Source organism: Pteropus vampyrus, unplaced genomic scaffold (genome assembly GCF_000151845.1).
Source record: "Pteropus vampyrus isolate Shadow unplaced genomic scaffold, Pvam_2.0 Scaffold31, whole genome shotgun sequence".
NCBI lineage: Eukaryota > Metazoa > Chordata > Mammalia > Chiroptera > Pteropodidae > Pteropus > Pteropus vampyrus.
In genome coordinates this window covers 364,840-382,061 of record NW_011888812.1, presented here as the reverse complement: position 1 = coordinate 382,061, position 17,222 = coordinate 364,840, and the positions used below count along the sequence as shown (strand labels likewise).

Genomic DNA, 17,222 nt, shown 5'->3' with positions numbered 1-17,222 from the left:
ATATATTTTGGAAATGTCGATGAGTTCACAATATATTTTGGAAGTGTCGATGAGTTCACGATATATTTTAGACTTGATGGAGGAAATACAGAGATGAAATAAAGGAAGGAGTCAAAGCTGAGATCCTTAACCAAGAAGAGGCATCTTGCTATGCGGGTCTCCTTGATATTCTTGGGGCTCCCCAAGCATAGGTCTTCCTCTGAGCCCTTCCACTTGCTGTTCCTTCTGCCTAGAATGTTCCCTCATTTCAGATGTCTGCTCAAAAGTCACTTGCCCAGACAGCCGTGGCCGGTCTCTAAAGAGCCCTGCCTGTTATTCTCCATTGCCCTGCCTTGCTCCTTGCTCCTCCATAGCACTTCTCATGTTGTGCTGTATATCTGTATGGTTAGGTGTTTGTGATCCGTCTCCTTACTGGAATATAAAATCCATGAGGGCAGGGACTTTGTCATGTTTCTTGCGGCATCTCAAAATGGCAAACAGTAGGACTTTATCAAATACTTGTGGAATGGATGAATGAGACCTAGTCTTAAAATAGAGCCTGAAGAATTTCTGCTCAAAAGTCTTCAACAGTAAAAGACACTTCACATGTTAAAAATGAATGAGACAGTCTTATTTAAAATGGAGTTGAAGAGAAGGAATGGATTCTTGAAGCCACTTATTCTAGAATTTCTTGAGTTGTGAGTTCCAAAGAGGACAGATGTCTTACAAGGTCATACTTTTTGGGATCCACAGGTGTGATTATCACCTTGCCTCACCCAGGCACTTCATTTCTGGAGCAGAAAAATTTGAAAGCCATCTCCAAAATCTGCCTCAAGGCAGTGGTTGTCAGCTCAGTGTCAATCACAGTTTCATCCAGCAAGGAGAGAAGATTCTGAACAACTCTGCCACTTCACAGCCAGGGCCCAAAGACCAAGTGGGGGAAGTGGTTCAGCAAGAGAGAATTCTGGGCCTCCGGCCATGATGAATTAATCTGGCTCCGTGTCCATTTTTTTAATCTACAAAACAGTGCTGCTTCTCTCCATTTAACACCTGCTCTGGCTATAACAACCCCACTGCAGGTGCTGCCTGTCGCTGAGGAAGCAGAGACGTATTTACAAAGCTATTTCTGAAAACCAGACTTCAGTAGGTTTTCACCTTCTCTTGAGGGGAGAAGAGTTATCTTGGCTCAAGGGCAGTCGGCAGCTTCCTCCTGAGCCTACATCTCAAAAGCTTCTCTGACAATAAAGGGAAATTGGTGCCCCTTGGAACAGGTAGGCGGTTCAGAATAATGGTTTGATGACGTCTCCTCTGCGACAGGTGTGAAACTGGAATTTTTAAAAAAATCTCAGCAACTTTTTAATTTTTCTCTGATTGTTTTCCAAAGGATGACCCATAACTACTTCAAAGCTATAGGAATATGTAAACGGCATGCTGTTTCTGTATTTTAGGTGAGTAGAAAAGACATTATAGGGCCTCTTATAGATTTCTAAGCAGAGGGGCATTTTAAAAAATTTTCCAAAGAGTGACCCGTAATTACACTGAGATTATGGGGATGGGCAGTCAAGGATAAAAGAAGGTGCTTCAATGTCCTCAGCAAATGGACAAGTCTCTCGGCATTACTTACTGCTCCCAAAACAAAACATCTTCATCCTATAGCAGGAACGTCAGGAACCGATTCCATCCTCTTGCCTTTTTCCCCCTTAACCTGGTGCCCTCCACAGAGCAGTGAAAATTCAATTACTGAGCAAGTCACCAGATCCCATTTACCCTGAGTTACGACCGCTGACGGCCCTGTGCTTAGCAAAGGGTGACCTTAGAGGTCACCTTTGGAGGTGTGGCTTGCGTTGAGGTAATGGGGGGAAGGCCTTGGGCACACTTTACAGAGTCCTTCTCCAGCCACGTCACTCTAGAGAAGGCGCCCTTTGAAGAATACAATCCTCTCTTTGGTGTGTGACAGAATTCACAGCAGCTCTGAGGTGTCTAATGTGCTAAAATGAAAAAGAAACGGAAAAAAATGTATCCCTCTCTCCCTCATGGAATCTGTTAGCCAAAGTTAGAACAGCTAATGTTCACTGTATGCTTTACCTGCATTAACCCACTTAATTCTCACAACAACCCTATAGGTGGGGACCATTTGTATCCTCATTTTAAGATGGAGAAACTAAAACACAGAGAGGTGAAGTAACTGGCCCAAATTCACACTGCTAGTAAGTAGCTGAGCTGGAACTTGAAAGCAGCCTAGCTCCAGAGGCCATGAGCATAACCATCCCACTCCATTTGTGAATGCTGAGAACAATATGAGCTGCAGTCAATTAATTAAATATACCATTTATAAAGGAATCGACCTGAAAGTCAACACATAAGAATAGCTTTCTCTCATGGAAAGCTATTTTGCTTTTGACTTTTGAGGTGAGTCATCCCCTGATTTTTCTCATCTCCTTAGCTGAGCTGGCACTGCAGGCGGCACGGAGACAGAGAGATCAATCTGGAGAGATCAATCATAACGAAACAGGCTCTCCCCACTGCCAGCTCACATCTGCTTTTGCTCCTTTCGCCTCCTGAAAAAGCCAGACAGACGCACGAAATCCCTCTTTGTCACTCTATCTGCCTCCAAAACACAACCTCCAACCGTAGCCAGGACTTCCAAGCCACGAGAATAGTCATCGCTGGCTCATTGTCACGCTGACCTTTCTCTTCAAGGAGAGCCAACCGGAGAGATGAGAGGCTGAAACTGGAGGGAAGAGTGACAGGGAGGATTATACTGGTTTTGCTCCTTAAAAATCCCAACCTCCAATGTTGGGACTGCGAGGGTCTCGGCACCCATCCACTCCTCTCCCTGTTTCTCAGCTAGAAGGTCTGGGGGGACTAAGCCTACCCCAGCTCTACTGGTGAAGTCTGACTAGGTTAAACCAATCAGTTTAAGCCCCCTCCTCTCCTCCTCCTACCCCCACTGCTACAGTGATCGATACAGGGGTGGGCATTTAACCTTTGGTGGCTCCATTAGAGTAAAACTGTAAACCTCGTTTCCTAATCGGGAAAAGAGAAATTCTCTCTTGCATTGGTCAAAGCCCTATACAGATGTGCTGCAGCCATCTCCTACCAGAGAGAACCAATCTGTAGATGAGGCCAACACAGGAAGAAGGACAGTGCTGCATAATGCAGAGAAATGAACCGGAGCCCCAATCAAACCAGGCCCAGATTGACTGTATCCACTACATCCCATACACATTTAAGACATGATGAGCTGAGCTGGGTTTTCTGTTATTTTAGCCAAAGCATCCTAACTGACAACCACCATGTAGACTGAACTTCAAACAATAACATACATTTGTCTACAATTTTAATAAGCCAGTCAAGTCAAATGTTTATATGGCTCAAAGTTATAAATCTGCCCCGTATTTTTAAGTCTCAGCTCAGGAGTCACCTCTTCTGGTTGACACATTTGTTTGTTCATTTGCTCAACAAACAGAGACACTTCATTTCCTATGTGCCGGTTCCCATTCCGAGTACTGAGGTCTCCAGGATGAATAAAACATGATTCCTGTCCTTGAGGAGTCAATGTGGGAAATGATATGCATAAACCTACAGACGGAAGACAGAGAAGTACGGGCTTTGATTGGGGTGAGTCCCAGATGCTACTGGAACACAAAGGGCAGGCATCTAAGTCAGACCCATAGATATGGGGTCAAGGAAAAGATTTCGGAGGAGATAATGTTTAAACCAAACTCTGAAAGCACTGCTTGGACAGGTGGTTTCCAGCTGGGAGTGGGTTTGCCCCCAGGGTACACGTGGCAAAGCCTGGAGACATTTTCGGTTGTCACGATCAAGAGGTGCTACTGGCATCTAGTGTGTAGAGGCCAGGGATGCTGCTAAACATCTTAAAATGCACAGGACAGACCTCCATACAAAGAATTATCCAGTGTCAAATGTCAATAGTGCTGAAGCTGAGAAACCGTGGCCTGCATGAAGCAGGCGGGAGAGAATGTTCTGAGCAGAGGGATGAACACATACAAGACACAGAGATGTGAAACCACATGACAAGTCTGGGAAGGACAGGCAGGCTGGAGCCAACGGGTAATTAAAGGAATGGCAAGTGTCAGCTGGAAGAGCATGCCTAGGCCAGCCAGGCAGATAAGTCCTGAGCCAGAAGCTTCGAGTTCGATTGTGTCTTATCCCCAAAGCTACAGAGAGCTACTGAAGGATTTTAAACAAGGGTGTGTGTTTTAGAAGAATCCCTCTGGCAGTTGTTTGGTGGCTTCAGCAGTGGTGAGTCATGGGGACTGGACCAGGCAGAGGCTGTGGGATACACAGGTCAAACCTTCAGGGGGACTCCCAGCTCCTATCCCTGTTCACAGCTAAAGTACACTGCGTGCATCTCTACCTGTCTCTTCTACTAGTTTGTAAAAGCGCCTTGGGTAAGCACTGGTATTAATCCATCTTTCTCTTCTCCATAGAGTCTCACACAGATAGTACAGTGGAATTACATGTGGGGCTTAGATGCTGACGCCAGCAGAGAAGGTGAAACCTGTATATAGTAAAACCTTTGGAAATCCTTTACATTGTCCACATAGTACAACACACGTAGCTGTGTATTACCTTATAGTCTAATATGTAAAAAGAAATATATAATCTGTAAGGTATAATATCAACAGAATATATATAAACGCTATTTTTTCGCAATATTTAAATTTTTTTTCCCCTTTGTCTTCCAGGGCCTATGTTGTTGAATTTTCCTATGTTCAATGCACTCGGTAAATATTTGCTGGAGGAAATGAAAGAGGCAGCAATTCCTAAGGGGTGCTCTCCTTTGTTCGCTGGCTTCCGGCTCCTGCAGGGGCCAAGGAGAACCAGGGCTGGGAGGGACTAGTGTGGAGAGGACACTGTGCTGTGCTGCTCAGGACTGCAGGACATGCTCCCCCAGCTGCCGGGCACGCTGCCAGCTGCAAGCCCTCAGCTATCAATTGGGAATTGCCCTTGTTCTCTCTGGGCACGGCAAGGATTTCGCAATGCCAATTCTCACGTTGGGAAGTGTCCTTAGCGAGAGAGAGCTGCGTCACCCAAGGACACCCGGGAACTGGTCATACTAGAGTACAAAAGCCCAGATGCTTCGTGCAAACTCAGGACAACTCTGCAGGGTCACGGGAGCTCCAGAGCTACCCGTGGGTCAGCTGAGGCCTTGCAGTGTCTGTATCACAGTCCAGCTTTTAACTCTGACCAATCCTGCTACCTCCCCTTCCCCTACAGGTGTTCATACCAAGAACCTAGCCTGTAGTAAGTGGCTACCTTGGTCAAGAGGCTATGAGGGCTCTGAGTCCAGGAGAAGCAGGAGGGTAGGCGGGTACTAGGAGCAGGCATCCAGATCACAGGGCATCAGAGAGAATGAACAGGCAGATGGCACCTGTGTGCTCACAGCAGAAGGGAAGTTGTCATCTCCTGCCCAGTGGGAAACTGCCCGCATGTGAGGTTAGTCCTGGGCCTGCAGGGGGGCCTGGCTCCGAGTGAGGGCACTAGGCCATCCTGAAACTGGCCTGTTCCCTCTCGAACCTGGCAACCTCCGCTCTTGCCAAGGGGCCTCCTTTGCGGGGTTAACAGGTACTTTACTGAAGAGCTACCAGCCTGGTGAGATCTGGACTTATACCAAAAGGCCACCATCACCACCAAACACCTCCATCTCTTTGCCTCAGGCTCAACAGGTAGCCTGATTTCAGAGGATCAGATGTTTCCTTTGGATTAAAAGCCCCTATTAAAATACAATGTACTATAAATTAACTTGAGATAACAGATTGAGACAGGGTTAATTGTTTAAACTAGAATGAAGTTTAAACTAGATGTAGAATGAAGAGACTAAAGGCTGAGATGGGAGACACAGGTAAGACAGTTCTAGGTGGGATGCTAAGGGGGTGATGGTGGTGGAGCAGGGTCGACACAAGAGCACCTAGTTCAGAGCACAATGAACACGCTGAGGTGAAGGACGAAATCCCCAATCCAACCATTTGCTTCTCAATGAAACTCAAAGTTGGTTGTACCCTTAACTGGGAAAATCACGCAGTGCCGAGGGCATTCCTATGCTTCGCCTTGGTCTCCGCTATCATGGCTGAAGCTGTAAGATGCTGAGGGAGGACTGGGCGTGGGTGAGCAGGGAAGACTCCCACTAATAACAGAATTTAGAATTTATCTAGAAAGCCCCAGCCCCAGACTTGCTATGAGCTATCGCAGGCAGTCAGGGGCTTTCTGCGTCATATTTCATTCCCTTGCCAATGGAACCCGTCAGAACAACTGTTCGGATTCTCTGGCCTCCTTCCGGTAACCACCGCTCACCTAGAACAAAGGGAATTAGCTACACCGTCAGCCGAGAGAGGCCAGCAAGATAAACACCCCATCGCACGACACCATGCACCCGGGCCTTCAGCAGGTGTCTGGGGACTAAGCTCTGGGCGACGCCTCCATCTTCCCCTTTGCTATACTTTCCTCCACGAGTTCCCCCAACTGCTTCTACCTGGTGCCTGTGGTGGGGATGGTGGAGAGCAGTTGCACGTGCACTCCTGTGGCACTGAGGCTGACTGGATCACCTACACTGCGGCCCTTCGTGAGGCGGCAGCCGTGGTTAAAACATTAGGTTCTGTCAGCTGGGTGCACTAGTGTGCAATTGGGACAGAGGACAGGAGGCAGGGCCCATCTTTCCACTTCTAGTCAATTCCAGGGCAGCCTGCTTCCCCACCTTCCTGCTTGGGGCAGAGACAGCAGCCCCTCCTCAGGGCCCGCCCAGTGGTTTTGTTCAGTCTTTCTTGGAACATTCCTCCAGGCCTTTGATGACGTTGGGAACACCTAATCCTCACAGTTATTTTTTGTCTGTTTAGACGACTTCATGTTTTCTGTTTTCTGCAGCTGACTCTTACCCTTTTGTAGATATGTATACTTTTCAGATGTAAAATCATCCGGTTTTCACTAACATTTCAAGACATTTCCCTGAAGAAGACCTCCGGAATGAGACTGATGGTTGTGATTGCTATAGCAGAGACTTTAATATTGCTTCTGAGATTTGTTGATAGATCAATCGCTCTTATTTTCAACCCAGTGCCCAGATTTTAGGGTCTGAGCCCAGCGGTCTGCCATGAATGCTCTCTGGGTACCTTCTGGGTGTGGAACCTTGGACAAAGCGCAGGAGAGGGACCTGAGGGAAGGAGCTTGCAAAGGTCTCTACTTCTCAGAGGTCAGCATTCATTTTCAAAGTTATAATTCAGACAATCCATTTCAGAGTCTCCTTCAGAGCCAAAGTACATAGCTGACCCCATTCTTATTGGAGATTTTTAAACTCCAAACACAAATCAAGGTTGAAGAGGTGTGTTTTTATTTCTGGGGAATGATCTGATTACTACTTGTTCTTTGGACACAAAGGCTGATTCATCAACCACATATGAAAGTTATTTATTTGGCTGATAAAGGAAAAATTCACATTTGGGCCATTTTCTTTTCCTCAGCACTTTATTATTTTCTATGTGACTTTCATTTGGAAAAAAAAACATTTAAAAAATACTCTGAAATAGATAATTTTGTTTTTAAACATTGGGCTGACATCTCTTCTACCAGCTTTATGTTAGGGTGACCAAGAAGTTGACAGTTCTTGCAAAACACAGTGATTTCTAAACCCCACGGAGCTAAGAGTCTCTCTTCTGTAGGCCCTGATAACTCCTGCTCTATGGAAAAAATTTGAAACACTCCAGACTGCCATCAGTCCTGGGGCTAAGATTTGTTTATGGAGCATGCGTTTGTTTGCTCATTTATTTATTCATTTATTTTTACATGCAGGTTTTCCTGCTGGGACTCTAAAGTCATCAACTTTTGAAAAATTCACAATTAAATCAATCTCTTAGTGCTTTTGTTCCTACCAAGTCAAGGAGCAGGTCCCCCCCGGTATTCCCTAATCTGGCAGAAATGACTAAAAATTTTGGCCTGGCTTCAAGATACCTACACCCAGTAGGAAGATTGACATGTTTCCAACCTCATGACCTGTTCACTGCTGGGCTAATGGATTCTTTCACCAGGAGTGCCTCGGCATTTCTGGAAAATCAAGAGCTCAGAAAATGAATGCATTGTTTAAACTAGGACTCTTCTCTTTTTCTACTTTAGCTGCGGCTCCATGTTTTGCTTGTGTGCAAAAAAAAAAAAAAACAAAAAACAAAAAAACGGAAGAATTCTTGTGAAACCTGACATCTAGCCTCTTCGAAAGACTCAGAAATACAAAATACATATTATGTGATGTGAGGTCAGATGTACAGTGTGGTGGGTGTACATGAAGCCGTACTGCATGGTGGTTAAAGGAATGGGCTCTGGAGCTGGGCAGACGAATTATGTAATTGCTCTGTGCCTTGGTTTTCCCATCAAGACAATGGGCATAAGGAGAGTACCTACCTGACTGGTGACTGTGCAGATTCAATTAGATAATACACATGAAAAGACGAGAACAGGGCCTGGTCTGCAGGGTGCATTCGATGAATGATAGCTACTTTTCACATGATTAGGATAAAAAGCACAGGAGGAGATATAGGAAGCAATTTCATTCTTATAGGCAACAGTCTAAATTCTTAAAATTGCTCCCTAGATGATCATTTTCTCTTAAAGGAACTTATATTTCCGTATGTTTCTGAGACAACATGCCTGTCTCAAAGAAACATGCATTTTAAAAAATCTATTACTGCCTCCCTAAAGTAATCTGTGACTGGAATATTTACACAGTTGTGAGGGATGAGCAACCTCTTTTTAAAATCATCTCTCTCCTTCTGTTGTTCTAGGTAATTTACTAACAAGTCATTCCAAAAGCATTAAGCGAGTACTCTAAGTCATGGCACAGTGGTTTAAAAAAATCTGCCATGTTCTCTTTTCAAGACTGATAAGCTAATACCTCTAGCTTATTTCTTTAAATTGTAAAAATGTCTGTGTCTCGAATCTCACAGGAAACCCATAAATACTAATCTCGAAATAAATTTAGAATCCTATCATACCTCGGATATGCTGGAACAGAAGAGAAAGCTCCCTCAACGATAAGCATCCAGGAAGAATTTTCACTGTTGGTAGGGAGAGATTAATTGGAAAACTCAAATGCCCAATATTTAACCACAGGATGATTATCAGATTGATGACAGAGTTTGGTATAAGAAAAACTTTTATGAGGAGAAAAATTCATATTGAATAAATTTAACCTGAAGAAAAAAAATGATTTGGCCAAAGCATCTAGAATTTTATAAAACTAAACTATCTAAGTGTCTTAAATAAAAAAGGAAAAAATGAAAGATAAGGGTATCACCACCAACACAAACATCAAGTTTAAATCTAAGAAAGGTAATTAGAAATTCAAATTAGGTAGAATATCTATTTTTAATTGGACCATTAAAGAACCCCATTTTAAGCTTTTGTGGAAAACAATAAACCTATCCTGAGGGGGAAAAAAAATCTTGCCTTCAAATTAGCTCGGTATATTTAAGAACTCAAGTGTCATTTTCAAATTACAACCTCACAAATTATACTAAAACTTTATGCAGACATATTTGAATCATAACCCTTGTTACAGAAATTTTTCTATTTGTAATAAGAAAAAACATTTTAGGAGACCGGGAAATAAATATTTTCCATAAGACCAAAGAATATATTCCAAACCATTTGAAATTCTGGGGCGGGATGAGGCTGATTGCATGTCTCAGTAGGGTACCATTCACGGGAATGCAACTCATGGGTGCAAGGACACATGGCAGGATGTAAACAACTTGAGAGGAGGCACCAAGTTGTGACTCTGGCATCTGGGGAAGTTTTATGGGATTAGAAGAACTTTTGCTGTTTGGAGACATCCCTGCACATAAGCAGGTGCTCCATCATATGAAATCACCAAATCGCTCTGTTGGATATCTCACTGTTTCCATGGCATATTGAGGAGTTATGAAATCAGGAACAAATCCAACTTCTCGACATTGCTATGAATTAAAAGAAGACTGTTTTTAAATGAATTCTAACCCATGGCCATGGTTTCTACTGAGTTCCTAAGGACAGAGGGAAAAAAATTAAGGTCATTTAGAATAGCTGTTGATTTGAAGGTCAATAAAGCACTATTTAAAAAATGATTGAATTTAGAAATCGATATCTTTTTAGCAATAAATTGTTACTCTGGCAATTCCAAGTAGTCTTACTTTGCAAAATAGATAATAAGGAATAATAAAACAGAAAAAATTTTACTGCATTTTAAAATTCCACGAATATACAGTAAGTAGAAACATATGGGATGTTCTGTCCCTTTTGCTTTCAGGGAAAGCAAAGCTGGTATCCACCTTGGCCCACCAGAGACTTACGTCATATCCGCTGTTACGGATTCCACGTCGGGGTCGCTCCCGAGTCACCAGAAGGTCCATTTCTGTTTCCCCTGGACTCGGGCTATTCAGAGACTGCCGGCTTCGGTAGACAGAGTTCTTCGTCTGTTGCCTGAAGAAAATTCAACAACTGTTATGATGCAGCAAATGCCCTGACAGATGGAATTCTCCACTGATCCAAACTACAGGCAACCAATGAAGGGTTTGGTTGGATTTGCCTCTCAAATATCAGAATTGATGGTATATGTTCCCCAGCCATCAGGGGCCATAGAAATAGTGGAATAAAGAGTTGTTTTCCAGATGCTGTAACCATTTGGCTGAATTGTAAATGCTCTTTCATATGGTAACTACAATCAACTGCAACACTGCAACCTCATCTAAAATCCTGCTGATGGCAAGGCCAGGGACTTGCCCTTGACCCTCTAAAACAGCTAACACTAGAAGAACAAACTTGCTTTTGTTGACTGTTGACTCAGCAGCCTCCTGTTCCTTTTGATCTTTCTGATTCCACATGCAGGGTTGCATGATGTGTTAATAAACCCTGTGTCTAATGGCTTAATGCTGCCACTGTTGATTTTCTTTTCTACCTTTCCCACAACCATAGTAGATTCCCTTCTGGGCTAAGAAGCCATAAACTTGGAGATAGTGGGGCTGTTAGTCCGTCTTTCTGTCTATCTGTCCGTCCGTCTATCCATCTGTCCGTCCGTCCGTCCATCCATCCATCCATCCATCCATCCATCCATCCATCCATCCATCCAACCATTGACGCATGCATCCATCCATCCAATATTTACTGAGAGCCTACTATGCTCCAGTCACTGGGGAACATAATGAAGATCCACAGTGAGCAAGATGGAGTTTACATTCTAATGAGACACACAGTATACATAATAATTCCAGAGCGATAAGTGCTATGAAGAAAAACAAGGACATGTCACAGAGGGTAATGAGGGTGGAAATGACTTTAGATAGGATGGTCAGGAAAGGACTCCTTGGGGAGGTGACATTTCAGCTGAGACCTAATTAGAGGTGGCTGCATGCCCATCTGAGCGCAGAGCATTTCAAGCCCAGGGAGTAGCATGTTCAGAGGCTCCACTCAAGGCCCCCCGCCACCCCACCCCTTGGGAATACATATTTGTCACCACTATCTTGTTTCCATTGGCATTACAAGAATTTTGTTGAGGAGGGGTAAGAAACAGCAACAAATGAGGGTTATGGCTGTACTTTTTTTTTTCCACAAGAGGCAACCCTTATGAGTGGAGAGTGAGGTCCAACGGGAACAGGTGACTTTCACGTGATCCTGCAGAGTGACAAAGGTGGTATAAAATCACTGCCTTCCTTTTCATCCAACAATAAATGTCTCTCTGTAAATAACTTGCACTTTAGAGCATCTATCTTGAGTGAATTCCCCAAATACTACCTATTTTATGCCTCGGTTCTAAGATTCTATCCATTCATGGGTTCAAAGTGAAAAGGCTGCGTGATTTATTCTCAGAGATTATGTGGGAAGCCAGAAACCTGGCAGGCACACATGCCTTTTCATGACCACACACCCAGTTAGTCACAGCACGACAGTCACATCCTGTTAGTCTAGAACAAACATTAAAACACCCAAGGTAAAACGCTACCCTTACAATTAGCCCAGGGAATAAAACAGGCACCAATGGACCTACTCTGTCACCACGAGGAGCTCACACCTATTTAGAGAGCACTTGTGTTCTCTGCTTGCCTGGTACCCATAACCACCTTCTTTAGCAAAGAGCACTGTGATGTTCTAGGGGCCCCTACCCTTCGTCTAGGAATTGGCATGTGACCCAGGCTGCACAATCACAGCATTGTATCCCCATGGCCACATCGATTGGTCAGAAGGTAGGCATGAGTTACTCCAATGAGACTGAGTCCCAGGCTTTTGCTAGAGCAACCAGGAAAAAGAGGCATTCTCTTGGTATTGAGGTTTCTAAGAAGGTAGGATATGAGCCTAGAGGTGCTGGCAGCCAGTTTGCCACTATGAGGTAAGAGCCTGCCTGAAAAGGAGCCAGCAAAGACTGAAGAGAGAACAAGATAAATATGGATGACGTCGTATGACGCCTTGGATCTGAAGCCATGCCTGAAGCCCTGACCTTTCAATTATATTCGATAATAAATTCTCTTTTTATTTAACCATTTTCTGCCGTATTTCCATCATTTGCACCCAAAGGAATCCTGACTAATATAAGAGCTTAAACCTAATAATAATAAATCGTGCCCTATAGTTATCTGCAATTAGAGACTTCCTTTAGGAAAGGAGCGCAACCCTGTGAAACAGAATTGTTCTGAGTGATTCACACTTTAAAGCAGACCCCAAAGAATTTTCTTCCTTGACCTAATTACAAATTGTTTTTTTTTTTTTAAAGGAGACTTCACTACTGTCCTGAGATTGCCAATTAGCCCATTTAGAAAAGATTTACTAATAAGGGTGGTGGGGGAGTAAATACTAGGATTAGTAATTGACATTTAAGTAGGTTATTTTGGAAGTATTTAGAATACAGAGTAAGACTGTGTATGCCCTTTCACGAACCATGAATGTGGGTGAAAGCTTATACACTGGAGTGCAATTCAGTCTCCTTTTCTATCAAAAACAATGTTCCACTATGACACACAGCTTGAAGGCTGCTGTTTACATGGATCTCAGTTGACCAGACCATCAGTGTGTGCACAATATGCAAGCAGCTACTTAGAAATAGATTAGGCTCTCAGGAAGAGGAATTACTTATTTTAATCAAATAGAGATTCATGAGGTATATTAATTTCTTGTTGGTATTTTGCTATGTTCTTTAAAAGTTAATACATTTTGAAACTTACAAACTTGAGAAGTAAGTTTTTTACTTCTGAAAATACTGCTGGGTGGATAATGATAGATTTCATTTGGATTTTTAGGGGCTTTTTAATCCCACTATAGTTCAAGTAAGTTCCCAGACTGTGTTCTATGGAATCCCAGAGTTCCATAAAGATGGACTGGAGCCACTGAGAAGGAGGAGCGGGAGGCCTGCCTCCATCAGAGCAACTCCATCTTTATAAGTTATTGCCTTAGGTCAGGTTCTCCCAGAAGCAGTCTCTGTGATGATTTAAGTGCAAGTGCTTTACTTGGGAGAGGGCTGCGGGAAGCACAAACTAGGAAGTGGGAAGATGATGGCGGGAAGGGAAGGAGGCTAATAAAAGGCACGCTATAGAGCAGATTAGTGTTTGGGGCAACTGGGGCTTTAACTCACTGGAGAAGTGTGGGAGAAAGTCATTTTAAAGTGTAGATTTTATTTTAATCAGGCATGGCAAGATCAACAGATGAGACGAACTGCCATTGAAAAGATAGCTTGTTATAGTCACAGATGCCAGGAGGTGGGGGGGCCCCATGGGGAAACAGCAGGGTCAGTCACAAGGCAGACAGAGGAGAGAAAAATGTGGGTAAGAGCCCTTATTGTGGTGTCCACGGGAAGGAATGGACAAGGCAGGCTAAGTAGGCTTAGGAATGGACCGTCTGACTATTTCAGCAGACTCTGGGGCACAGGGGCTGTCCCTAGTTGTCTTGTACCTGGCTGGTACCTGGCTGCGATGATTAGGACAGGGTGATTAGGGGGCAGTTGGGCTATGGGCTCTGGCTTGTTGGTTTGCATATGAAAGGTGTATTTGCAGATGAGCCCTTTACTTTTTTAGGAATTGGCTAGACAACTCTGGGAGGGGCGTTTTCTCCAGGGTCAGCAAGGCCCCAAATGTCAAATCATCGTGCAGAAATTAGAATGCCGTTATTACAACAGTGTTATACTGTTTACATTCCGGAATTCTCTCGCCAGAGGTATTTATCCATCAGTTCCCCTTTGTCACTGACTGAGGCTGCTACAGAGCAACCTAGCTACCCGAAACTTCTGGTCAGGGGCTGCCATGAAAAAGCCCTCAAGTCGGAGCTGTAGATGCTCACAGTAAGTAGGATGCTGCCCGCCTGCAGGGTGCAATGGGAGCCGAGGGTACCCGTGGGAAGTGGGGCAGGGTGGGGACTCTGATAGTGTTGGCCTCAGTTATATTACATACTTTGTGTCTTGGGGTAAGAGTTCATAACATAAAAATGGGTTGTCTGCTGGTTTGAAAGAAAAAGCTGTGAAAACTCTTCTAAAAGATTTTGAGGTGAGTCAACATCGGAATCTAAACTTTGTCTTTGATTTGATTTATTTAGGTCTCAGGGTAAAATTCTAGTTACTGATGCTGTCTCTGGAGTAGAGAATGATTCCATCACTTGTGTCTTGAAGTGGCTGGATTATAGAGAGCAGAACCTCTGGAGAGCTAACTGCAAATACCAAATAACAGGTAGCTCTAACCTGCAATAACAGATAACACACAGTAGGCAGCCTCTGGAATCAACAGCGGAGTGTAACAGAAAACACCACAGAGCTTACTGAGTTTTTGTCACTGTCTTTTTCTCTTAAGCTTTCCCTCCCAATCCCATCACTTGTCAGTCTCATTTCCATTCCCACCCGATTTGTGGTTGTCCCTATTTTTTCTTTAACGGGTCAAAAAACTTTTTATTTTTGGTGCTTTAGAGTTATTAAATCACTTCTTCAACAGACATTTACTAAGAATTCGCAACACACTCACAGATCAGCAGGCCACCAAAGGGCCTTAATAATCTGGCCCGAACCTATGTTAGGCAGTCGACATGCATCTCTACAGAAAAGTTTTGTTCATTCTCCTTATAAAAAGCCTCAATTGAAATATTTATTTTTCAAATAGCTTCCAAGCTAAATTCCTCTGATTTGCACATGATCATTGATTCATTTTCTGAATTTTCCGGTATCAGCAGGAAACCACTCCCCTAAAAAACCCCAGCTTCCTGCACCAGTCTATAAAAGGCTACTAAAGAAAAAAGTCTCCAAGTGCAAAGTGAAAGCTAAAGAAGCTCCAAGCAGCCCATAAAATCCATCTCTTCTTTTCTTTTTTCTACAGTTATTAACACAGTGACACATGCATTGTGATCTCTGTCACAATTTTATATCAATAGCTTGTTATGCCCACCGAGCCTAATTAGAAGCATAGTTAGTGAAGCACTGGTTTAGAATTCCTTCTTTTTTTATATCGCAAATAAATTATGTTTATTCTATTCATAAATTTAGCCCCACCTCCCACAGCTTGATTTTGTGGCTTCCATCCAAGCCTGTCACATAGTCATTTTTGCTTTTAATAAATACCCACTCAGGCCAGGAACTGCCCTGTCTCACCCAGTCCATATAGGGTACATCTGCCAAGGCTATGTGGTAAATACTTACTGAAACTGAATAAAAAGGTGAGGCATGAAATTTACTTTTCTTGTGTAAGAGCCACTAAAATAATTGAAAAATATAATGTTCCTTGATCTGGAAGTTGCATAAACAGGTAGGTGATAATTACAAATTGACCCATCTCTGAAACAGCCAGCCATGGTTTGGAAATAGCATTAAGCTAAAGGACAAATATTGTTTGCCCAAGTATTTTTTTCAGTGGCTTCAATTATTCTCTTCCAGACTCATTTACGGAGCACCTGCTCACACAGACCAGCATGGTCCCGATCATCAGCCTGCAAACATGATAGTCCTAAGGTAACAGATTAAGGGGCCAGGACTGTATTGCACCCTCCGCCCTCATCCCATCAATGATACAGTGACCTTCAGAGAAGCCCTTAGCAACTGCACCTGTTTTTAGATTCAGTGAATGGGGCACACAGTTCTGGGTCTGCATCCAACACGTGTTCGATTTCCTTTGGGGCTTTTTCGTACATCTTTTTCCTTTCCGTCTGAGCCTTGTTTGCCTCCACTACAGGGAAATCGTAATATCCTTTCCTCTTGGCTTTGAGGCGCAGCTTATTCCGATAGTGCTCGATGTCTGACTTCTGCTTCAGGGCTTTGTTCACCTAGGGAAAGAGACGGTGTTAGGCCCACACCTAACCCAGCATGATCAACAGATGGGAGGCTTTTATCAGAGGGTCATAACTCCAGGAAACGTTGTTCCAGGCTTCATGTCTGGTCCTTTGAGCCAGCCAGACTCACCTACGAACCATTCCAAGATCAGCCTACACAACAGTGGGCCACGAACAATGTGGAGTCTGACACTCACCTAAGCTGCTTGAGCCCTTCCATCAGGGCCTCTTTCTCCTTAGTCTACTTGAGTCTGCTCAGGCCTAGACCTGACTCCATGCTGTTAGCTTTATGGTGTGGGCCTTCATTCCACCCAAACCCTTTTGGTTCCCCTGTATGGGAGCCTCGGACTTGGCAGCGCAGCTAGATCTTGGAGCCCTGACTCTAGCTCCAGCTCTGAGGAACCCAAAGGCCTTCCCTGGCCATTTAGCTGGTGCCCAGATAGATAAGACAGCCAGTTTTTGAAGAGGTTCAGTTGGAATAAATGGGGTGGGGAGGGGGAGCAGGCATCTTGCTCTCAAGGTCTCTCCGCTCTATCAATCTGCATTTGAGAGCTTGTATCTGTCAATCTATATCATTCTTGAGAGATAGGAAATTTTGAAGCCATATTTATATGGCCACTAATGCCAACTAATTCCTGCTCTATAGGACAAATCCAGTCTGGTCTTATAGAAAAGAACATGGCAAAAATACCTTCTGACCAGCTAAAGATAAAAGCAGATGACTGGGCTAAATAAGTAACAAATGAGGAGGATGTTATACCCACGAATGGAGCCAAAGGGTGAAATCTGTCTGACATTCATTGGATGATATGGAGAAACATTAGTGCTGTTTGTAATCAGACTATATTAATATAACTATGTATAGTGTTATGTTTTCTTTAAAATAATCTTTAAAAGAGTTTCCTATAATTTACAAAAGGAAAATTCACCCAGTGGTAAGATACATATCAACCTACAGTCTGAGGCCCAAGTTTCAC

At 43.6% G+C, this 17,222-nt stretch overlaps 1 protein-coding gene across 1 annotated transcript in view; it reads right to left on the bottom strand.

Moving 5' to 3' along the window:
* KIAA1549L (KIAA1549 like) overlaps nt 1-17,222 on the bottom strand; it is a 105,910-nt gene that overhangs the window by 27,030 nt on the left and 61,658 nt on the right. The window contains exons 14-15 of the mRNA XM_011357021.2: nt 16,022-16,239; nt 10,314-10,443 (exon numbers count right to left, since the gene is read on the bottom strand). Of these exons, the coding sequence (XP_011355323.1) occupies nt 10,314-10,443; nt 16,022-16,239 (348 nt within the window). The remainder of the gene's footprint in view (nt 1-10,313; nt 10,444-16,021; nt 16,240-17,222) is intronic.